The sequence below is a fragment of the Manis pentadactyla genome, chromosome 5 (assembly GCF_030020395.1).
Source record: "Manis pentadactyla isolate mManPen7 chromosome 5, mManPen7.hap1, whole genome shotgun sequence".
Lineage (NCBI taxonomy): Eukaryota > Metazoa > Chordata > Mammalia > Pholidota > Manidae > Manis > Manis pentadactyla.
In genome coordinates this window covers 131,830,565-131,848,654 of record NC_080023.1, presented here as the reverse complement: position 1 = coordinate 131,848,654, position 18,090 = coordinate 131,830,565, and the positions used below count along the sequence as shown (strand labels likewise).

At 41.1% G+C, this 18,090-nt stretch overlaps 1 protein-coding gene across 4 annotated transcripts in view; it reads left to right on the top strand.

The window, feature by feature from the left end:
• CFAP61 (cilia and flagella associated protein 61) overlaps positions 1-18,090 on the top strand; it is a 406,566-nt gene that overhangs the window by 318,059 nt on the left and 70,417 nt on the right. For all 4 annotated transcript variants that reach the window (XM_057502682.1, XM_057502680.1, XM_057502681.1 and 1 more), the window contains one exon: positions 11,368-11,660. In XM_057502682.1, coding sequence (XP_057358665.1) covers positions 11,368-11,660 — 293 coding nt within the window. The remainder of the gene's footprint in view (positions 1-11,367; positions 11,661-18,090) is intronic.

The following is an 18,090-nucleotide window of genomic DNA, read 5'->3' as shown; positions in this document are numbered from 1 at the left end:
CCTTCTGTCTCATGCTTTTCATTGTCAGATGGTAGAAGAGCTTCAGTGCTATTCTGGTGACTTGACTAGTTGTCAAAAATGGCATTACTTTGGTGCACACTTAAAGGGGAAAGGCTTTTGCAAGAGTTAAGAATGTCTCCCAACTGCTGCTGCATAAAACCCCTCTGAGTGCCTGCTTTTGTCCACCGAACAGCTGGGTTAAGAAGTATGTAGAAATTAGTTTCTTGTCTTAAATGTAGGCTATTTTCCCCAGGTCCAATGTTAATGACCCTCCCAGGGTGCCTCCCAGCTAGGTGCTCCAACCCCCAGATGGCTGTGATTGGGTCACATATCTACCCAGGACTCACACCCTGAAACCTGGGAAACATCAGGCGTCACTTGGCTGAAGTACATGGACTTGAGGGGAGAAGCTTGCAGGGGTGGTGGAGGAATTGTTCTTGAAGGGCGGGCAGATGCTGAATGCAGAAGCAATGGATGGCCCCCGGGAGAAGGCCAGGCCTCCGAATTTCTGCCCAGTTGAGGCACACAGACAGCTCCCCAAGGCACCACCACTGTCCCCCAGCCGCTGCTGTATCACGTCTTCCTCTGCCTGCGAAGAAGAAATCGCTGTTCTGTGATGGAATTAGTTGCTTTGTCTGGGCTCGGAGTTAGATGGGTCTGTAGATGTAAATTATCCTTACCGATTAGAACTGCTCCAGTATCGTGGAGAATAGTTGACGTCAGAGCTCAAATGCAGCTTTCAACTGCAGACAAAACTGCAGGGTTGGGGGTGGAGGGGGAGGCAGAACCCAGCAACCTAATACGTTATAATGCTTATGGCATTAATTGAGACTAATTGAAATTCATCCATTATTACTTCTGTACTTTCCATGAAAATGAAAAGTAGGATGAAAGTAAGGTAAAAAAATAAATAAAATTGTTTTAATGGCACAAAATGAATCAGTTTTCATCTTTAGCTAAATACATGTTTAGAGGAACAGTATAACATTAGGATTCCAGTGCATGAATCACTGAACAAAGCTTTTGTTATGTTATATCTAATGCATTCTTCCCTTTTTATTTGTCAAAGCAAAAGGGGACAGGTCAGGCTTGGGTCATAGAAATCTGCTTTGACTTATAAAATAAAAAGACCATTCTCTGGTCTATGCATGGACATGATGAATTTTTAAAGTGAGTGTTTATTTCTTATTTTATTAATATTCTATGATATGTATTTAAAATTCTTTCATTATCTTGTTATTAGCTAAACTATGCAGATAAAATGCCATTTCGAGTATTTTTTTAGGAATGTGTTACATGTGAATCTGCAGATACGGTGTAGGGATGTGAACACTGTAATGAAATCAGACTTGGCAGGTCTGAGTCCCGCTGAACTGTCTACTTGCCGTGTGGCCTTGGGCTTACTACTTAGCCTCTCTATCCTCAGTTTTCTGGAGAACATATTAAGACTTACCTCTGGGGTCTCTTCTGAGGATAAATGAAGTCATACATAATCATCCTATGTCTCTTTTGAAGTGGAGAAAGGAAATATAATTCTTCAATTAAAATACAGTGGAATATGTATATGGAAAGTAGTTAATTAAAACACATAAATTATAAAATGCAGTGTGTAATTCTTGTTTTCTCTGGTCTTAAAAATATAACTATGAAGAAAAATTCTATCAGTATCTGCACATAAACCCTGAATTTATTTCATATAATCAGAAGATGTGATTTCATGGCCAGACTACCAGATCAGGAATCCTTCCTTTTTCTTCTTTTCAAGTGATGATTTTCTTCCCGGGGAATCCTTCATCTTCAGAGTACTGAGCATGATGATGAAATGGCAGCAAAGTGTACTTTCTAGATGTTTAAAGTGCTCAGTTCTAATGAATAAAATGCCTTTTAACACATACTGAAAATAACTTGTTAAAAGTTTGTTCCATTATTCTTTGGGCAAATCTATGTCTAAAGAATCTTTTTAATCTAAAAAATAAAAAAATAACATTTTATTTTTTGAACTGAATAGGGAGATCAACTTAGCATTTCATTTCTATAGAGTGATGTTACCTTTAAATATTATTTACCTCTCCAGGAACCAGGATAATGAAACTGACATCTTTTCCTCCCTGATTAAGATGAATTGAAGAATTTCCTAAATCTGGGAGCATTACGATGGTTAACATTTTGAAGTTGATTACCTTATTTAGGTGGTCACAAAGTTGCTAGTGCTTACACCTTTAAAGAGTGTATATCAAAAAACAAAAAGATCACCTTTACATTTATGCCAGCATTTTACATGGCACATCTTAGTGCCTTTGCAATCTGCAGTGGAGAACTGATAGCTCTTCAGGTTGTGATATGATTCATCACTTTCTTTCTCTGTCTTTCTGGCTGGGCTGTGACACTGCAGCCCTTTCCTCTTGGAAACACCCTTTTTTCTGCAGCCAGGTCATGAGAGACACAGGCAAGCAGAAGTGGATGACTGCTTGTAAGCAATAAACGGGTTTCTCTCACTTTCTCTCTTTGACTGATTTCAGTTCAAAGGTATTTTGCCCAGGCTGGGAAAATATTTTGCCCCGGAGTTAAATCTGTTGGTAGTCAGCAAGATTTCTGAACCTGAAATCTGTCTTCATGGGTGTGACTCTTGGGCGGGCTGCTTCTAGAGATGGTGGGGAGGTGCCCATAACCTCCCCTGTGGATAGTGGGAAGGCCCCAGTGGCTGCAGTGGTAGAGGGTGCAGCTTCACCTAGGAGGCCCCTATCTGTGGGGCTTCCAATTGGGGAGCCCCTAGTGGGGGATTGATCTAGGGTAAAGCACCTCTGGTGGGGCCTTCCCCAGAATTGGGAAGGGTGGAGACACCAGAAGCTGTGGAATTAGCCCTCCATGAGATAGAGGGCTGCTTAGAAGCCCTGAGTGGCCGTGTAGCAGCTGGAATTGTGAGAGATCTTTTCCTCGAGATAGTAGTGGAAAGGGTTATCGAGGAGAGAGACACAGTTTGGCGTTGCTTAGAGGAGATGGGTGATGACCTATGAGATGCCCTTAAGGAAGAAAGACAGTTACTGCGAAGACAGGTCACACTCCTGGAAGACACATTAGCAGCAAGCAAGGAGGCAGCTGCAAAATCCACGTTGCAGGAGCAGTGGGGGATGGGGAGGAAAGAGTAGTGCCTTCAGCCCCGGAGGTGGTAGCGGTTGTCAGGGGAGGATGAGGGGGTGTGGCCGAGGGCTGATCTGTTGCCAAGGCCACCGCCCAAGGCACCAGCCTCTCCTGTATTAAAGGCCTACCTGGTTGTAATTAAGAAAATATAAACACAAAACCACAGGATCCTCAGGGGGAGGAACAGCACCCTCCCCAGGTTGTAGAGTACTCACTGCTCTGCCCCTGTACCCAGAATGAGCTGGTGAACATGAGCATCCAGTTTCAGCAGAAGCCATATGAACCTCTGCCTATATGGCTTTTGTGTTTCTGGGATATGGGGGTGGAAAACATTGTTATGTCGGGGTCTGAAATGGGTAGACTGGCTTCTCTGACAACTCACCCTTCCCTCTGTAAGTGGTTGCAAAGTGCCTGTGACACCTTAGGGAATCAGGTGCTTCTGGATTGGCTGACAGCAGCCATCAGGGAAGTTTGGCATAATTAGGGTGATTTACCATACTTCCCAACTAGCTGGAAAACATGCAGAGGTCCAGCAGGTGTTACAGGAGCTGGGCATGAAAAATATCACCGATACTATGGACCCCCAGGGCCCCCATGAGTTGTTGTTTGCCGTAGGAATGAGAAATCTGGTGCTCCATACAGCTCCCGCATCTCTCTTTGGGTCCCTAGTGACTACTCTTGCCCCCCACATAGGGCAACCCGTAAGTGAGGCTACTCATACTTTAGCAGATGTGGGGGAGGTGGAAACAATAAGAGCACGGAAGGAATTAAGGGCTATGACTGAAAGGAGAGGTGCAAAGGGCCCTGTGAAGGTCTTGAAGACCCAGATGTGGGTTGATCTGATAAAGGCTGGGGTAGTGAAAGAAAAACTTGATGGACCTTGTTAGAACTGTGGCACCAATTAAAGCAAGAGCAGCAGTTCCAGCTGCTGAGGTCCAGGACATGGAAGCCAGAGGCAAGCCCCATGTCTGGCTTGTGTTCCTGCAAGACTTCCTGGGGGACAGTACTCAGGATCTGCCTGGGCCCTCATCCCCTCAGGAAGATTATTCAGTGTCACAGTTTGTGGGGAGGATCAAGGCCCCCAACTTGGGGTACATGGTGGGGACCGGAGGCCACATGTAGAATTAGCAATTCATTGGTCCCCTATGAATGTACGTGTTCTGGCACTGGTGGACACAGAAGCTGAATGTTCTCTGATTTATGACAGCCCTGAGCATTTTCCTGGGACCCCTGCTGTGATATTTAGCTATGGGAGTAAAGCAATTAGAGTGATGAAAGCCCAAATCCCATGGGGGATAGGGCATTTATCCCCAAAGGAGGATACTGGGTACACTTCTCCCATCCCTGAATATATTTTGGGGATAGATATCCTGCAGGGCCTGTGGTTACAGACCACTGCAGGTGAATTCAGACTGAGGGTACCTGTGGTAAAGGAAGTACTGAAGAGACATTCTAAGCACTCGCCTGTAGCTCTGCCTGTACCTTGGCAGGTGACAAATACTAAGCAGTATAAATTGCCGGGGGGCACAAGGTAATTGGAGAAACTCTGCAGGAGTTGGAGAAGGTGGGCATCATAAAGCCCACTCATAGTCCTTTTAGTTCCCCAATGTGGCTGGTAAAAAAGCCAGACAGCTCCTGGCATATGACCATGGACTACAGGGTATTGAATAAAGTCACACCCTTTGCATGATGGATGTCCCCTCTATAGCAGCCCTATGGACACCCTCAGTCATGAACTAGGGATGTATCATTATGTTGTGGACCTTGCTAATGCTTTCTCCTCTATTGACATAGCACAGGAAAGTCAGGAACAGTTTGCCTTCATGGGGGAAGGCTGGCAGTGGACATTCACTGTCCTTCCACAGGGATACCTCCACAGTCCCACCATTTGTCATGGACTTGTTGCCCAGGACTTGGCCACATGGAAGAAATCACAAATGGTGCAGCTGTATCACTACATTAATAATACCGTGCTCATGTCTGATTCTCTTTCAGATATAGAAGGTGCAGCACCTAGACTGCTGCAACATCAACAGGAGAAAGCATAGGCTGTGAATAGCACCAAGGTTCAGGGACCTGGTTTGTCTGTAAAATTCTTGGGGGTTGTCTGGTCGGATAAAACTAAAATTATTCCTGAAGAAGTCATAGACAAGGTCCAGGCTTGCCCTACCACTACTACCACTGTGGCAGTATTACAAGAGTTTGGGGGTCTTTTGGGTTACTGTTGAGTGTTTATCCTTCACTTGGCACAAATTCTGAAGCCCTTATACTGGTTGGTAGGAAAGGGCATCAGGTGGGACTGAGATAAAACATGTACAGCTGCTTTAACTGTTGCCAAGCAAGCAGTCAAGGCTGTACCGGCCTTGAGTGTAATAGACTTATCAAGGCCCTGTGAGCTGATGTTTATGTAACCAAAGATGGTTATGTATGGGGGCTTTGGCAGCAATTTGAATGGACACACCAACCTATTGGATTCTGGTCACAACTATGGGAAGGAGCAGAGGTCTGGTACACCTTGATTGAGAAGCAACTGGCTGCCATGTACCACGCCTTGCTGGCTACAGAGCCCATCACTGGAACAGCTCTGACCAAGGTAATAACCACCTATCGCATTGCAGGGTAAGTGCAAGACTGGACCCAAAGGAGTGGCATGGCACAGATGCCTACACTGGCCAAATGGGATGCATATTTACAGCAGCATAGCACCCTCTCTACTAGCCCCTTAAGTGAAGAATTCCAATGCTTACTATACCAGTGGAAAGCAGAAAGAACTTGCTTTTGAGCCATTGGTAGCTGAGAGTCCTTATCAGAAGGGAAAAGCCCCTATACCTGAAGATGCTTGGTTTACAGATTGCTCCAGTTGTGGACAGCCTCTAAAGTGGAGGGCTGTGGCTTTCTATCCTAAGCCTGAGACAATATGGATGGAGGATAGTGAGGGTAAGAGCAGCCAATGGACTGAGCTATGGGCAGTATGGCTCGTGATCACCCAGGAGCCTTCCCCTGTAGTTGTCTGCACTGACAGCTGGGCCATCTTATCAGGGCTTGACCCTGTGGATACCAACATGGTACCATGCCAACTGGATGGTTGGTCACTGGCCCCTTTGAGGGCAAGAGTTGTGGCAAGACCTATGGGGCTCTGGTCAGACTAAGACTGTTATCTTATATCATGTGACTGGCCATTTGCCTTTGGCATCCCCAGGGAATGATGGAGCAGACACATTGGCCCAGGTGCACTGGCTAGAAGTAAAGCCTACCTCTGATATAGCCCAATGGTTACATCAGCATTTGTTGCACGCGGAACAAAAGACAATGTGGGTTGTAGCCTGTCAGTGGGGCTTGCTGTTGACCTTTGAAGAAGTCAGCAGAGCCTGGAAGGAATGCCTTGTGTGCTCTAAGAGGGACTTACACTGAGTCCTGTAGCAACATGGGACAATAGTAAAGGGGCTAATACCCCTTGTCAGGTGGCAGGTAGATTATATTGGGCCTCTGGCCATATCAGAAGATATCGGTATGCCATGACTTATGTGGACACAGCTACTGGCCTGTTGGTTGCTTTTCCTGCACTTGTGCAGATCGGCAAACCACCAAAAGGGGCCTAGAGTGTATCTTTGCAGCCTATGGACAGCTGCAGGTGACTTAGAGAGATCAAGGCACCCACTTTACTGGACATGCATTACAAGAATAGGTGCAGCAATTAGGAATACAGTGGAAGTTTCATGCGCCATATAATCCTACCAGGGCAGGCATGATAGAGAATTACAATGGTTTTGTTGAAATCTGGCCCAAAGTTGGACACCAGTAGTCTATGGGGCTGGTCAGTTCACTTATGGACGGTGCTATGGTGTTTGAATGAGAAGCCCCAAAAAGGAGCCTTGAGCCTTGTGGCCATGTTAATACACATTGCTGCCTCTCTTATACAACTGTATGTGCAAACCAAAGAGGACTTACTGAAACCAGGATATAGCCAGCAGAGCAACATCCTCATGCCAGCCCCAACTGCATTAAACACTGGAGATTCTGTTGAGTGCATATGGTCCTCTACATTTCAACACATGGACAACAGCGATGGCTGGCCCTTCTGGCACCTTGGGGGAAAGGCCTGGAAGCTGCCTCATGTGTATGCCTGGAGTAACAGCAGAGTAGCCTCCAAATATCATTGTGGTGTGCCCAAAACATCTGGGAGGTAAGAGCATCTTATGGGGAAGTTTTGTTTTATTTCTATGGCCAGTGCATGTACCTCCCATAGCCCTATATATTGACCCATCTGTAACTCCCACAGGGAGGGGGTGAAAGTCTGGTATACCTGACCAGGATGAGATCCCATTCCTGCCACTGTCCTATCACAGGACCACTCTCTTGCATGTATCCTATCTGATGGATAAGATTTGCCTATGCTGGTGTCATTAAAACATGTATCTTTTTGCCCTTAAGGTTATTTTCTTCTACAGTCGCTGTGGCCTGGACATACCCCCTGGCTGCAGCTGCCATGTGATGATTGCTCTGAACTGCCTACCTGTTCAGCTACTGATCACCTGTGGAATGGGCGAGCTATGGACAAAATCCACATAGGAGCATAGGACTTTGAATGTAGCTGAATCATCTGGCTTAAGGATTATCATGATTTTATTGCTGTTGCTATTGTATGTTATTAGTCTGGTTACAACGCTCCAGTTTTCTTGCACAGGGGCCATTGTGGAAGATAGGGAATGAGTTGTTTGTGAGGCGAGATTTCTGGAGGTGTGGGCTGTGGGTAAAATTGCAATATTTCCAGAATCTCTTGCCTGGACTCAGTGCATCTTCATATCAATAGGTGTTTCTAAGGAGTAGAGAGCCAAGTAGTCCATCTCCACATCAATAGGTAATTACACAGGGGAGCGAGGGCATATCTGGACCTGAGAGGTTGGAAGGGGCTCCTCTTTTTTCTGCAGCCAGATCCCAAGAGACATGGGAGAGCAGAAGTGGACAGTTGTGTGTAAGCAATAAATGGATTCCTCCCACTATATTTCTCCCTTTGACTGATTTCGGTTCAAAGGTATTTTCCCCCTGGAGTTACAAGTTGTCTCAAATTGAATAAATTATCAAAATCTTTTTCTACAAATTTTTTTCCTAGGGGGACCTCAAGAACATAAGACTTTGCTTATCCTTTGAAGTATTCCTATACTTATATTTTTGCTCTTAGTTTATGAAAATGTTATTTGAGTGAAGTTAGTGTTATTGGTAATAGCTCTCAGTGTTACTGTTATTGATGATCATGAGGATAATAACAATAGTAATAGACTGTATATAAAAGTGCCTAGCTTTGTGTCTGGAATATAGGAACCACAAGATAAACATGAATCTGAAAATTCTTTATGAAGTAAAAGTGATAAATGATGTAGAAATAACTCGCATTTGCACAAAGATAATGCAAAGACTAATTAAATTGTCCACTGAGTGGAAACATTTAAAAGGCAAGGGACAGAACTGGAAAAGAGTGATAGACTGACTTTGTTACATCAGATCTTGTTGTATTTGTGGAGGAATGTGATTTGAAATTAAACTTCCAGGAGCACCACCAATAGGATTTTTATATATGTCAGAAAGTTACCTGTTTCATCTAGTTTCTTACGTGTTCCTTGCAAACAAAAACTGCTGGCAGAAGCAGGAAGCATGAGGCTCTAAATGATAGCCTCATAGGCTATGCAGAAATATGGCTCAGGTGCTCAGATAGAATATGCTCTGGATTACTAAAAAGGAAAGACTCTATGGGACAGCGACCTCAAAACATTCTTTCATGTGTCTTAGACCTAAACGTCTAAAATTTATAGTACTTTGTTTGGTTTATGGGTATGTATTAGAAGACTTCCCTCTGATAAAAGCTAATGAGCTAAGTACTAGTTTTATTAGCAAGTTTGAAGTCTAAAGACATGTTCTTATTTATGTAGTAAACAATTATAATGAGATTCTCCTTTATTTTGTAGACAATATGAGAAATACAAGGAGTCGTATAACACATGTTTAGATGAAAAACTTTAGATGACATCACATAGCATTTATTTACTATATGCCCAATATGAGTGGACTACTGTTTGTCCTGCACCCCCCATGTGGGACAAGTGTGCTTCCCCCACCCTGACCATGGGCATGGCCATGTGACTTGCTTTGGTGAGTGGAATGTTACTGGATATAGTACAAGAGAGGCTTAAAAAGTGAGCAGTTGTGCTTGCCCTCCTGTGTCCCACATTTCTCCATAGAACATGCCTCAGGTGTCTTGTGCCAAAGAGGAGGAAGGACATGTGGTGCAGGCCTGACCCCAGCCACAACTTGGAGCCAAGTCAGCTGACTTCAGCCAGCCCACTGCTGACCTATGACAGGCTTGCTGTTGTTTGGCATTGAGTTTTGGACTGGTTTATTATGTAGCATTATTGTGACAATAACTATTACAATAACCAAAGTATCATATTTGAGGAGAGGTGGATTTTATTTCAAATGAAACTTAAAGATAGGCAAAACTGTTCTATCTATAAATAAACATATAATTTAATTTAAATATTAGAGATTTTCATAATATATTATCTTTTGAATGGAAAGGATCATCCTCTTTAGCTGCCTACCTACAATCTGTGGGTGACCTTTGCTCTATGGTACAGCTTTCCAAACTCCAACCACATGGCATTGCCTGGGCTTCCACAAGCCTATAATGAAAAGTCTGATCTCACAGAAAAGTTACTAAAAGCTAACATGAAGGAGACTGGAAAAATACTAAACTCTGAGTTGTGTGGGACCTAAACATTTAAATTGGTTTCACTGAAAATCAGTATTGTTTTGACATGCGTATTTAAGAAAGGCAGAAGACCTTAAACCTTTGATAGTTTTAGGTTCAAGTTTTGGCCTTCCTGGCAGGCTGACTCCTTGTTGTGCCAGACAGCTAGGATTCATGTTTTGCAGCAGGTGGAAGCCTCAATAATTTAAGCAAAATGTTGGTTCTTTCAGCCAAGAAAAATAACAGCTCACCGAGGAACGTTGCATTAGAGCATCTGAATAGAAAGGGAACCATAGCCACAAAATTGGAGCATCCTAGTGAATTCCGAAGCAAGGGCCCTACCCCCTGACTTCAGTGACCTCTTGGCATTCCATCTTTAGCAACAGAAAGTATGGGAGAACTTTCTAGTTGCTATTATTCTCAGAGAAGCAATCTGAAAGTTATTCTAATTCCTTTTTTTCTAAGGAAATAAGCCATTACACCTCCTTTCAATTTTGGATCAGAATAGATTTTTGCATAATTTATTCAACCCAATTGAATAAACACAGTTTCCATTTTATTTTTCCTCCTAAAATTCCTTTTCATTTTGTGGTAAAATTGTTACATGTCTTCTGATAAGTGAGCCTATAGGAGTTCCTTTCTTTGAAAAAAGGTAAAAATGCCAATTGAAGTAAAAAGTAGCATAAAATAGCATTAATACATTTCTTTCATTTAATAGTATCATTGCTCTTAAAACTTAAGAAATTAGTAGAATAGTATATGATTTCTGTAGCAGAATAATAATTACTTCTGTAGTACTTTTAAGAAATGTAAATAAATAGTATAGACTGTTAGCATCAAAATGCTCTTACACAAGGGAAATTTTTCAAGACTTTTTTGTGATTTTATTTTTACTGACCAGAACACCCTGCAATCAATTTTGTTTGGTCTTGACACATTAAGTCTAAAAATGAGAATTTGAATCCTAATAAAATTATCCATGGAATAGCAGAATGTTCTAGTCTTTAGTGCTCAAAAAGGAAATCCCTTGAAATCAACCCAGTTCAACATTTAAATATTAAAGTAGTCATCATGTACACTAATTTTCTTTTACCATTTTCCTTTTCATCACTTAGATATATACATCAGAACTTGTATATATTGCAAACTTGTGTGATTTTTTTCCTTAATAAGTGTAGCAGATAAAAAAACAACAAAATAAAAGGTTTTTTCTGGATGTTTTCATTTAAAATAATTTCAACTTAAAATTTATAGGAACACAAATGAATGTCCTACTTCTGCATTAAAAGTACTTGACTACTTTGTGGAATGTTTTGTGCCAGTTCTTTACTAAATTGTCTTGGTTGCTGTTGCTAGGTAACACCGCTGGCTTCCCACAGCTGAAAAAAGGAGGTTGTAGGGAGCAATTCGGCATTATTAGCATATGACTAATAAGGTTGTTAGTTTTTCTAAAAACCACGTATCTTATCATTTTCCCCCTTTTCTAGGGAATGTCATTGTCTATGGGAATACAATTGACACTTACACCACAGTGGAGACGCTCTTGAACATTGGTGTGAGGGGCTCCTCCATCCACCTGGTGCAGCCCCCGCCCACCTCCACCATCACCTGCATCAACAACTACTCTGTGGAGAGCGCCGTGGAGGACGCGCTGAAAGCAGCCGGGGTGACCAGCCACCGGGACGCGCTGCTGGCTCAGTGGAACGATGGCCTGTACCCAGACCCCATTCACAGCGCCTGCTTCACCACACCAACCAAGCCTTTCAAACTTGCGTGCTCAGTAAGTAGGTCCTGGTGAACTTCGCCTCCCTAGAGCTGTGATCTTCCAGGGACTTGGGGTCTGAGAAATGGTGGGCAGAGAATTTACAGTCACAGGTTTTGGATTTTGTTTTCTAATTGCTCGATTGGCTACTGCTGAGTGCAGTATGCCCCAAACTTAGTGGCATTAAAAAAACAACAATCATTATTGTTCTGTGTTTCCTGGTCCAGAGGTTTGATTGGGCTCAGCTGGGCAGTTCTCACCAGCGGAATCTCATGTGGTTGAAGTCAGACTGTGGATGGGCCTGGAATCATCTAGAAGGCATGTCCTCCCATATGCCTGGCTGATGATGCTAGATCAACTCATTTGACATAAATGGCCCCTTCATGGTACTGAGCTTCCTCTTGGTGACTTGGTTCTAAGGTCAAGTGGAAGAGAGAGAGTGGGGGTATGGGGTGGGGAGAGACACTGTACCACTTTCCTGACCCAGCCCAAGGGTCCAGCAGCACCACTTCCACCCCTTTCTACCACAGGAGACAAGTCACCAAGGCGGCCCATGTTCAAGGGGAGGGGAATTAGACCCCAGCCCTTCATGGAGGAAGTGTGGAAGTGCTTACAGGTCCCAGGCAGCCTGCTGTATGCTTGCAGGACTTTCGGTCACCCCTTCACATCAGGTCTCCAAAAGAAAGCACCTCCACCTCTGGTGAGAACACTGGGTCCCCAAGCCAGCAGTGTGCTGGGGTCCCAAGCCAGGTCAGCAGGGCCCCAAAGCCTCTGCTGCTCTTAACCTTTTAAGATTCTGGCAACAGCAATTGTGGGTTTTTCCCCATAGAATAGAGAGTTAGGAAAGAGAGAGAAGGAGAGAGGGAAAACTTTTCTTTTGGTGTGGATAACAAGTCAACTCACAGCCTATATCCTCAGAGCTGCCAAGTCAGGGCATCAGCAGAAACCAGCAGGGAGCAAGAGGGAAGGGGCCAGCCAATTTAGTGGAGAAGCAGGAGACCCAACACACAGGGAGGCTGTCTGTGGTCAGTGTGAGCACTGGAGCTGTGTAGATCCACGGTGTGTTAGTTACTGTGATAAAGAAGACCCACAACATCTAGTGGGCAATCTGATGGGGAAGGTCAGTGGAGGTTCACAGCAGTCACTTACCTAGTAGGAGGTGGTCAGCCTACGTCAGGGCTTCTCACCCAAGTGCCCCTAAGGGTAGATGATGGAGACCCTCAGCTCTCAGAGTCTAGAGACAGGTGCTTAAAGTGGAGCACCACTATACTATAGATTACTCTAGAAACTCTTATTTTATCCTGATATGCCATGGAAATTTTGCTTTCTCTTCTTTAGTACATTCATGTATTCATTCCACAAATATTTATTGAACACCTACTAGGTCTTAGGATCTGTCCTAAATGTGAGAGATATAGCAATGAAAAAGACAGAAAAAATTCATTTTCCTTTAATATGAAAGTGACATCATCTACATACATATGTCACAATACCAATTTAAGACAGGAAAAATAAAAATGTTTTCACCCAAATTTTCCTCTAAAAATGATCCTGAATGATATGCCAAGTTTATCCTGGGGAACCTCTGAAGTGAACACATACCCTGTTTAGGAAGCAGAGGTATAAGAAAACCTTCCCAAATATCCAGCTGATACAGGTTCTCTCTCTAGCAGCCTCCTCTGGTTTTAACTTCCCTATTTAGATCCCTATTCAGCTGGAACCATGGCAAAAACATCTTGCAAATACTCTCAACTGCCATGATCCAACACCCTTCCTGCTAAACTTCATCCTATCACAGTCTGTGTCAGCCATTGGCCTGTCTGCTGTCAGGCTGGTCTTCTGCTTCCCCTGTTCTGCTCTGTACCACTTGAAATGCTCTGCCGAATGACATTTCCCAGGCCAGTTGCTCTCTGACTTGTCTGTGTTCAGCCACCAGTAGGTACTGGCAGGAGGTTAGAAATAGGAAGAAGAGAGAAGTCAAGATATTTATCCCTCCTACAGTCAGCTTTGGGTAGCTTCTCTGTCAGGGCATTAGGAAACTTTTGGTGGGGATGGGGATGAGTATATTCATTATCTTGACTGGGGTCACAGTGTTGGGGGTTGAATTATGTCCCCCCAGAAAGATATGGTCCTAATCCCCAGTACCTATGAATGTTACCTCATTTGGAAATAGGATCTTTACATATGTAACTACGTAAATGGGTCATACTGAATTGGGGTCGGCCCTAAATCTAACGACTGGTGCCCATTTGTGGAGAGAAAGATTTGATGACACAGAGGAGATACATGAGGAAGAAGGCCGTATGATGATGGAGGCAGAAGTTGGAGTGGTGGCAGTTATAAGTAACAGCAAGAATTGCTGATAACAGCCAGAAGCTAAGAAGAGGCAAGGAAGGAGTCTTCCCTGGATCCTTAGGAAGGGCATGGTCATTACAACCTGATTTCAGATAATATAGCCTCCAGAACTGTGAGAGAATAAATTTATGTTGTTTTAAGGCAATTAGTTTGTGGTACTTTTTTACAGCAGGACTTAGAAACAAACAGATGGAGTTACAAGTATATGTACCTGCTAAAACTAGAATTTTTATAACTAAAATCATATGTGCTATTTTGAGTTTAGCTTCTTTTACTCAGCACAGTGATACTGCGATTCATCCATATTATTCTATATATCAATAGTCCATTCATTTTTATTGCTGAGTAGTATTCCATTGTATGGTTATACCACTTTGTTTATTCATTCACTTGCTACACATATTCTTGTACACATCTTAGTAAAGACATAATTTCATTTCTCTTAACTTTATATCTAAAGAATGGCTAGATCTGATAGATATGATAGATGAATGTTTGCCTTTTTGAGAAGCTGCCATACTGCTTTCCAAAGTAGCTATATCATTTCACATTACTACCAACATTGTATGAGAGTTTCAGTTGCTCCATGTTCTTGTTAGCACTTGGTATCATCAGCCTTTCTCATTTTAGCCATTCTAGTATGTATAACATGATGTACTGTTGTGATTTGAATTTGTGATTTCCTGACCATTAATGATGTTGGGCATCTTTTCATGTGCTTATTGACTATTGGTATATCTCCCTTTGTGCAGTAGCTGAGCTATTATAAGTGGGTTATTTAGATTTGTTGCCCAACGGATCACTGCTAGTATATAAAATGCAACTGATTTTGTATATAAAATTTGTATTGTAACCTGCAATATTGCTAAATTCACTTATTAGTTCTAGTAGTGGCTTTCTAGATACATAAACATACCATCTGCATATTTGGACAGCTTTAAATTTCTTCTTTCCAATATTTTGGAATAAATATTATTTCATTTGCTTTTTTATTTTGTTTATTTGCTTTATTCTATTGTCTGAGAACTCTAATGCAATGTTGAATAGAAGTGGGGGAAGTGAACATTCTTGCCTTTTCTGTATCTCAAAAGAAGACATTCAGTTCACAATTAAATATGAGGTTAGTTGTGGAGTTTTCTTTGGTGCCTTTCATTCCTGATTTGTTCAGAAGATTTATCATAAATAGATGTTGAATTTTTTCAGATGAATTTTCCATATCTATTAAAAACATCATATTATTTTCTCCTTAATTCTATTGATAGGATGAATTACATTGATTTTCAAAATGTTCAGCCAACCTTACATTTCTGGAATAAACCCCCATCAGTCATGATGTATTATTTTTCTGTATATCATTGAATTTGATATGCTAATATGTTTTAAGAATTTTTGAAACTATTTTCCAACTATATTCATGAGGGATATTCATCTATAATTTTCTGTTTTTGTAATGTCCTTGTAAGTTTTTGATATTTAGGCTATGCTGGCCTCTTCAAATAATTTAGGCAATGCTCTCTCCTCCTCTATTTTCTGAGAAAGTTTGTGTAAGATTGGTATTATTTCTCCCCCAGATGATTGATAGAATTAACCAGTGAAACCATCTGGACCTGGTGTTTATATTGTGGGAAGGTTTTTGACAAATTCAGATAAAAGATTTTTAAGATTTTCTGCTGCTTCTTGTCTTTAAACATTTTTTATTAAAGTATAGTTGATGTAATATTATGTTAGTTTCAGGTGTATAACATAGTGATTTGACATTTACATACATTATGAAATGCTCACCACAGTAAGAATAGTTACCATCTGTCACCATAAAGTTATTACAATATTATTGACTATATTCTTTATGCTGTATTTTTGCTGCTCCTTATGTCAACTTTGTATGTTTTATTTTTCAAGAAATTTGTTCATGTCATGTAAACTGGTCAAATCTATTGGCATTAAGTTTACCACATATTCTTATATTATCTATTTAAGGTCTAAGACCTGTAGTTACAATCCTTCTCTCATTTCTGATTTTGGTTGATTATGCTCAGTCTCTTTTAAGAGAGATGGAAGGGAGGCAGAGAGAGAGAAAACTGGCTAAAGTTCTCTGTCTAGCCATATTTGTCCATTTTGCTGATTTTTTTTCAAAGAACCAGCTTTTGAGTTTGTTTTCTCTGTCAGTTTTATCCTTTATTGATTTCTGCTCTTAATAATTAATTTTCTTCTTTCTGCTTGCTGTAGATTTACTTTGTCCTGTTATTTTCTAGTACCTTAAGGTAGAAAGAACCATAGGTCATTATTTATGTAAGTATTTCAAGCTATAACTTTTCTTCTATGTTTTCACTGCATCCCACAAATTTTAATGTGTTGAATTTTCATTATCATTTAGTTCAAAATATTTTCTAATCCTCCTTGTGATTTCTTCTCTGACCCTTGGATTATCTAGAAGTATGCTGTACTTCTGAAGTATACATATCACATCTAGAAGTATAGCTATCATATTTTTATTGATTTTTAAATATAATACCATTATGGTAAGAGACATATTCTTTATGATTCAAATCCTTTAAGATTTATTTAGATTTGTTTGATGTTCAAGCATATGGAGTATTTTGTGAACATAAACAAAATTTGTAGTTTGTGGTTGTTGGGTGTAGTTTACTGTAAATTACACTTAGTTCAATGTGGTTGATAGTGATGTTTGAAGCTTTACTATTTGATGTTAAATGTTTGATGTCTTTACTGATACTTTTTTGGCTAGTTCTATCAGTTACCAAGAGAGGAATATTAAAGTCCCTTACTATTATCATAGAATTTTCTATTTTTTTAATTCTGTTAATTTTTATTTTATCTTTTTTTGAGACTCTGTTATCAAGAGCCTCAATTAAGTCATAATTAATAACAATTAATTTATAATTGTCATAATTTATTGATTATAAATTTTTATACATCATAATATTAAATTATAAATTATAAATAAAATTAAATAAACATAAATTAAAATAATATTAATATAATTTATTGATACAACTAATAACAATTATTTTATGATTATTGTATCTCCACATGAATTGTGCTTTTTTATTATTTTGAAATATACCTCTTTAATCTCTGCTAATTTTCCTTATATTAAAGTCCACTTTATCTGATGTCCTTTGGATGTGTACAGTTTGCATGGTCTATTTTTTCCATCCATTTGCTTTCTACTTATCTGTGTCTTTCTGTCTAAAATGCTCAGGGACTCTCAAGGTTAAAATCAAGGTGTCAGCCAGGCTGCACTCTATCTGTAGCTTGGAATTGTGGTAGACTTTGGTTCCTGTCTCTTGTTGGCTCATATAGAATTCACTCTCACTTCCTAGAGGCCATCCACATCTCTTGCTAATAGCCCCTTCCATCTTCAAGCCAGCAACAGAGAATCTTGTTTATGTCAACTCCCCTCACACTTCAAATCTCCTTCTTTTTTTTTTATTTTGGTATCATTAATCTACAATTACATGAAGAACATTATGTTTACTAGGTTCCCCCCTTCACCAAGTCCCCCCCACATACCCCTTCACAGTCACTGTCCATCTGAGTAATAAGATGCTGTAAAATCACTGCTTGTCTTCTCTGTGTTGCACAGCCCTCCCCATGCCCCCCATGCACTATACATGCTAATCATAATGCCCTCTCTTTTTCCCCTCCCTTACCCCTCCCTTCCCACCCTTCGTCCCCAGTCCCTTTCCCTTTGGTACCTGTTAGTCCATTCTTGGGTTCTGTGATTCTGCTGCTATTTTGTTCCTTCAGTTTTCCTCTGTTCTTATACTCCACATATGAGTGAAATCATTTGGTACTTGTCCTCCGCCTGGCTTATTTCACTGAGCATAATACCCTCTAGCTCCATCCATGTTGTTGCGAATGGTAGGATCTGTTTTTTCTTATGGCTGCGTAATATTCCATTGTGTATATGTACCACACATCTTCTTTATCCACTCATCTACTGATGGACATTTAGGTTGCTTTCATATCTTGGCTATTGTAAACAGTGCAGCGATAAACATAGGGGTGCATCTGTCTTTTTCAAACTGGAGTGCTGCATTCTTAGGGTAAATTCCTAGATTTGAAATTC